Raw genomic sequence first — 7145 nt, 5'->3', positions numbered from 1 at the left:
AAATTTGTTTTTCTTCAAAATGTTTAATGGAAACACCTATTAATTGTAAATTATAATGGAACTGGATTGAATTCGTAACAAAATGGCGCAAACCGCATGTTGATAGCTTTTGTCGAACTCGAGATCTGAATAAAAACGCATAAATATAAGTAAGTATAGTATTGACTCACCCTGCATTATAAATTAAATTAAAAAATAAGTCAGTAGGTACTTTCAAATTTTTTTATAGCAGAAGAATCTTAATGTTGATACCTATTTTGACCATTGTTTTTTCATATGATTAAAAATAGTTTTTTCGAAACTAAATAGGCTACGACAATGAATTTGACTGGGAGTTCATATTGTTTATTTATTGACAGCATTCAAAACATTGTTAAGAAGTGTTATATTATAATTCGAATTGAAGATTGCACTTTTTTCAATAGATATTAACATTGGTAATATTAGTAATTAATTATCAGTAATCAGTACTAATAATTCGTGATGAGTATATCAAATGCAGAATTGTATGATATGATTGGAGTTTATTTCGAATGTCACCAAAATGCCGCTATTGCCTCACGTATATATTCTGTAAGATATCCTAACAGGGACATTATGGCAAAGAAGTATTTGAAAGAAAGGCAAGAAGATTAAGACAAACTGGTAGTTTTCATCGTCCTTGTTTTAAACGACGTAGTAGAGGTATGACCGAAGATAATTCAATCAATGTTCTTGCTTTAATTCAACATAATCCACATATAAGTAGTCGGCAAATCTTTATAGAATTAAACATACCCAAAACTACTGTTCTAAGGATCTTAAAACATCACAGGTTGGTTGTTCATATTATAAAGTGAACGTTTAGGTCAGAAACTTGGAATTTCCTTTAAACTTTAGATTCAACTGTTATTTTAATATGGCGATAACAACGGCAACACGGCGCTTTTATCCTTTTATCCGTTTTTTAAAAATACTTGCACGATTTATCTTGTGAAACAATTGTGGATTTTTCAAGATTTTTTGAGTTTTAGTAAATATAGTGGTTTCTTTTTCACCAATATTTATTGTTCTGTTTTATAGACTGCATCCTTATCATGTAGTTCTCCACCACCTACGTTTAATAGTGCGGGTGGTGTTAATCTGCATAATATGCAATATTGGGCTGAAGAAAATCCGCACTGGATACATGAAGTGCAGGTTCAAGGTAGATGGAGTCTTAATGTTTGGTGTGGGAGAGTTGCTTTAAAGATCGTAGGTCCATATTTCTTTGATAGAACTTTAAATGGCGAAACGTATTTGGATTTTCTGGAAAGTCAGTTGCCTGTTTTATTGGAAGATATTTCCTTACAAACAAGAAGATATATGATATTACAACATGACGGGTGTCCTGCGCACTTTTCCAGACGAGTTCGAGATTATTTGTATGCAAGTTATCCAACTAAATGGATTGGAAGGGGAAGTAGGTATATTTTCATGGCCAGCTAGATCTCCAGACTTAATATGTCTGGACTTTTATCTGTGAGGAAGATTGAGGGACTTAGTGTACCAAACTCGACCAACCACGCAAGATGACATGAAACAGCTCATTACAAACGCAATAAATAGTATATCAACAGCTGAGATTGAAGCAGATGTTATGTCTACGCGCGAAAGATTACATCTATGTGTGAACAACGATGGAAAACAATTTGAACATTTAATTGGACATTAAGTTTTAATGATCGAGATATTTGTATGATCTGTCACATATTTAATTTTAAGTTATAATAAAGGGTGAGTCAATACCATACTTACTTATTTTTATGCGTTTTTATTCATATCTCGAGTTCGACAAAAGCTATCAACATGCGGTTTGCGCGATTTTGTTACGAATTTAATCTAGTTCTATTATAATTTACAATAAATGGGTATTTCTATTAAACATTTTGAAGAAAAACAAATTTTAATTTTTGCTATTCGAAAGTACCCTCTACCCATGACAATTAAAACTAAGTGCAATTGTTTTATAGTAGGTGTAAATTAAATCATCCACACTCTTTCCAATGACACTAATTTCGTTAAAATCGGTTGATCTAAACCAAAGTTATAGGTATTTATCCACAAATACTTTTCCACTCTCCCCCACCCTTTATTTGAAAAAATAAAAAAAAGTACTTGAACAACTTTGTGTAGAATTTAGGCCTCTTTCTAGCTTACTTATTTAACATTTGGTATAATTGGGCATATTTCACAAAAAACTGGTTTTCAAATTTTTCTTCACAGGTTACGCCCCCTAGCGGTTAACCCAGAAATTTGAAAGTTATTTCCAGCGATTTATTTTGGCCACTTTTACTAAGAAATCTTTACTCCTAAAGTTATAACATGAATAGTTTCTGATATATAGCCGAGAGATCGGCTTATTGGACCACCCGGTATATAAAGAAAAGTAGGCATAATATCTACAAATATAATAAAAAAAGAACTAATGGTGAAAATCTAACAATTTCTGTCTGAAACACAGCAATCGCATTTGGTGCATTTTACTTATGTTATTTTTTGGCATTTTCTATTCTTACAACTTCCTGTCTTTTTCCATACTGGATCCAATGGTACCTTCTATCAGAAATACAGTCTGCGTTTACGGAGACACACGTTTAAATTTATTTTTTTATCCAATGATGGTGTACTGCTGGATGAGCGACCTCTTTTTCCTAACTTCCTAGTCCAACATAAAGTCTGAGCAGTATCTGCCTTGAAGTCATATAAAAACAGCTGTTGTTTCTTAGAAACTCCACAGTCATCCTTAGCTCGCCTATAGATAAGCCAAGCAATTATAACACACGTGTTCATTAGATAAAAAGATAACAGGATACCTGTATTTATAGAACTCTTCAGAAATTACGTGAATTTCCGGATATTTGTTGTTCTTGAAATGAAAGGTAGAATTGTATGTATGATTGCAATATTTCCAACATTGGAGGTTTTATGATCATCATTCTCTTTGTCCTAATATCTATGCAAGATCGGCTTCCCTAACTAGATTTCTTGATCATTTCCTATCTTGCGTTATACCAATATAAATTCCCTTTACGAACATGTCCTGCCTAAGCATCTCCCCCAGTTCTTTTCTGCTACTCCTTTCAGGAACCCGCAGATTAGCAACCCTTTTTATTGGGTTGTTAACATCTCGACATTTAACATGACCGAACCATTTTAAACTGATCATTTTAAAGCTCAATTTGGCATCAATTTGTGCCACCACTAGACTTCCTCTGATATATCCATTCCTAATTATATCCCTTTTTGTCACTCTACTCATCCATCTAAGCATTCTCATTCCCGCCACATGCATTCGTTGATCCTCCTTTTTAACTGCCCAACATTTAGTTTCATACATCATAGCTGGTCTTATGGCTGTTTTATAAAATTTTCCTTTCAGATTTCAACCCTAATTACCTAAAATCCAACCCTAATTCTATTATTTGTCACAATCATTTCACCATCCAAAGATATCGTTCTATTTGTACTAACTCCATCTTCAAATGAACATTCCAAATACTCTGTTTTTGTCTTACTAAATTTTTAACCTTTTTTACTCAAAAGCTTGTCTCAACTGTTCCAGTTTTTGTTTAAAGTTGCTTTCACTATTTCTTACTAACACTACATCATGAGCATATATTAAGCACCACGAAATGTAGTTTCGCTGTTATTTGATCCAGAACTAATAAGGATAAAAAAGGACTAAGCACCGAGCCTTGGTGCAGTCCAACTTTCACATAAAATTTATCAGTCTACACCACAAAATCTCTCGATGAACTCCAACATATGCTTTCTTAAGATCAATGAATACCATATGAGCGCTTATTTCTTTATTCCTGTATTTTTCAACAACTGCTTTTTAATAAAATTACATTTGTTGTTGATCTGCCTTGCATAGCCTACCTATCCGACTTTCAATTACTCTCTCATATTGTCATTTTGTAACTAAGTAGTTTTAGGGCCCTGTAGTTTGTACATTGTTTTACGACTCCCTTGTTTTTGTAAACAGGTATAATATACTGCTTCTCCATTCGTATGGACAGACAGAAGAGAAAAGACATTTAATATAAGTTCTAAAAGAAGTGATTTATTTTTTACTTTTTACTTTTTTTTTACTTTTTTTTTACTTTTTACTCTTAATACAAAAAAAATCAAAAAATGCAAAATAATGAAAACAATCTATTTTTATATTTATACAATTAAATTATTTCTATACGTTCAAAGATAATTTATACTTTTGTAGTGGTTTGTTGAGCATCTCCTTGAAAGTATAAAGAAAATATTTAATTAACAGATAGGTATCGTCTATAGAAAGGACGAGATTACTAAAATTAATTAATAGGAAAGACGTTGTTTGCAGATAATTTTAAATAGTCACGATCTCCCATATATCTTACATAGAGACTAGAATTTTGTTTAGAACGTGCATCTACACTGATACGAACAAAAGTAAGAGGCAATAAACTATCGTGTATAATGTCAGTTATCAATTATATAATGAACAATGTTCACTCGAATTTCAATTGACAATTTCGTTCTTAATTTTTATTTGTTGCATTTAATACATTTCGACATACAATGTAGTCAGTATCCACCACAATTATACTATTTTTAGGCAGTTTTATCATCCATATAATAGTGTAATTGTGATGGGCAATGCTCTAAAATATCTCAAGAAAAACAACTCAGAAATTTAAACATTTCTATTTGAAAAAGATTTGTTTTTTCAAGATTCGCAGCAGTGGCCGCTGGTGATAATTGAACCGAAGCTTCTATACTGGCGTTGTATTATTTTTTTCACTACTACGAGAAGTAGCGCCACGAGAAGGCGTCACGGGTAGCGTCATGAAATAGTGGTTCTTCACATCGATTGACTAGTCTCGATCAATTCGTTTCTAGTCATCGTATAGTTATTCTAAGTAGGTTTAAATTAAAAGCTGCATAAAAAATAACTAACAAAATACAGACATTAAATATGTAGTAAAAAATTAAAAGGATATCTATCAATAAAATATTCGATTCGTAACGATTATCAAAATTTTAAAGTCATAAATTTCATCCAGTTAATAGCAATATTGAATCATATGTTTAAATTTTTATTTACACGTACAGGCACAAAAAGTGCCTAAGGAATGAGAAGGAGAATCTCGAGAGTTTCATTTTCTTAACGCATTCTTACCATGGACAAGACAGAAAAGAAACGAATTAAGACAAGGACAAGCGGTTAAAATGAAATGCCCATGGGGAAAGGGAAAAAATAGAGAGTTGATACTAGGATCAGTCTACCTACCCTCAGACTCTTAGAAGATGCTCTGCGGAATGAAAAGGCTTCAACTCCAGGAACTAATACAGAATTGGAAAAGTATACGGTATCTATCCAAAACAAAATAAGCTATGCTTATAAAAAATCCAGTCCAATAAGGATGGTCCAGAAAAGTCGCAAAACCAACTCTTGGTGGTGCACTGAATTGGAACATCTCAGGAAGATAGCAAGAGTAGCTTTTAATATAGCGAAACGCACCAAACTCAAAGAGGATTGGGATTCTTATCAATCAAATCTCAGAGAGTTTAAAAAAGTCTGCAGACAAAGACAATGAGCTGCTTGGATAACCTTCTGTGAGGCAATCGAAGATCTCCCGCAGGCTTCCAGGCTACAAAAAGCGCTCTCAAAGGAAACACATCGGCATGTCGGCATACTAACGAAGGAAGATGGAAACAAAACTTCCAACCTTCGCGAAAGTGCTGAGGTCCTGATGAAAACACACTTTCCCGGTTCTAGTGTCTCAACAGCACCAAACCGGATGGAAGAAGCAATCATACCCTCAATAAACAACTGGCATCTTGCCAGAACAATGATTAATGAGGAAAAGGTAAAATGAGCCATATTGTGCTTCACCCCTTTCAAATCACCAGGGCCTGACGGCATATATCCAGCCCTACTACGGTGGGGACTGGATATCCTTCTGCCGCACCTTGTGGAAATATTCAGAGCCTCTTTGGTTCTGAGATATATTCCTAGGAAGTGGAGAGAAGTACGTGTGGTCTTCATACCAAAACCAGGTAGGATGGACTACACCCTACAGCTCAACGTCAGGAATGATCCCATGGCCGTAAGCGAATGGATATTCAGTATGCTCTCAAATAGAGCAATAGGCATAAATATAGAAGACGTTTCTGTTAGAGGCATGGTTACGAGGGGGTGTCCACAGGGAGGGGTGCTATCACCACTACTCTGGAACATAGTTCTAGATACTATGGTTGACCAACTCAGCAGCAACGGTTTCTACACAATAGCCTATGCAGACGATATTGCTGTCCTGCAAAGCGGTAGGTTTGAGAACACACTATGTGAGAGATCACAAGTTGCTCTCCGACTAATAGAAACATGGTGCAAGGAACACTCACTATCTATAAATCCTAAGAAAACAGAGATGGTCCTCTTTACCAGGAAAAGAAGAATCACGGGCTTAATACCCCCAATGATTCTAAACTACAGTCTAAATTTTTCTGACGAGGTGAAGTACCTTGGTATTACCCTTGACAGGAAGTTAACATGGAACTCACACTTAGATGGTAGAGCTAAAAGAGCATATATTGCCTATGAGCAGTGTCGACGAACGGTCGGACACACCTGGGGCCTTACGCCCAGGGCGATCGCCTGGGTCTACACCGCTGTCATTAGGCCAATGCTAAATTACGGAGCTATTGCTTGGGTACCAAAAGTGCTACAGGCAACAGCGATTAACAAACTGAACCATATTCAGTGGATGACTTGCATAAATAAAACAGGTGCCATGAAAACAACACCAACTGCTGCAATGGAGTTGATCATTGGCATCACGCCTCTAGATATATATGTCAAAGACGTGGCGCTAGTGACAATGATGCGACTGCGCTCAGCTGGTGCAAACCTGGATGTAGAAATGGGACAATTGAGAACTCGTTTCCGGCGGGGAGAGCTGGATGCGCTACCACTGCTACAGGCAGGCTGCGACTTAATTGAACCAAAGTTTGTCTTTAACAAACCCTACAACATTTAAACAAGGCAGTATATGGAGACAAACGTGGCAAATGCCTATTGCATATACACCGATGGCTCCAAAATGAAAGATGGCTTAGGATGCGGGATATACTCCAGATCACTG

At 35.4% G+C, this 7145-nt stretch overlaps 1 protein-coding gene across 1 annotated transcript; it reads right to left on the bottom strand.

Moving 5' to 3' along the window:
* Positions 1 to 3010: 3010 nt before the first annotated feature.
* LOC140438977 (uncharacterized) lies at positions 3011 to 3358 on the bottom strand. The gene has a single exon (XM_072528613.1). It carries the CDS (start codon positions 3356 to 3358, stop codon positions 3011 to 3013), a length of 348 nt encoding a protein of 115 aa, XP_072384714.1.
* Positions 3359 to 7145: the final 3787 nt, after the last annotated feature.

The sequence above is a fragment of the Diabrotica undecimpunctata genome, chromosome 4 (genome assembly GCF_040954645.1).
Source record: "Diabrotica undecimpunctata isolate CICGRU chromosome 4, icDiaUnde3, whole genome shotgun sequence".
In the NCBI taxonomy this organism is placed as follows: Eukaryota; Metazoa; Arthropoda; class Insecta; order Coleoptera; family Chrysomelidae; genus Diabrotica; species Diabrotica undecimpunctata.
The sequence above is the reverse complement of the archived record's forward strand: the minus strand, read 5'-3'. Positions and strand labels throughout refer to the sequence as shown.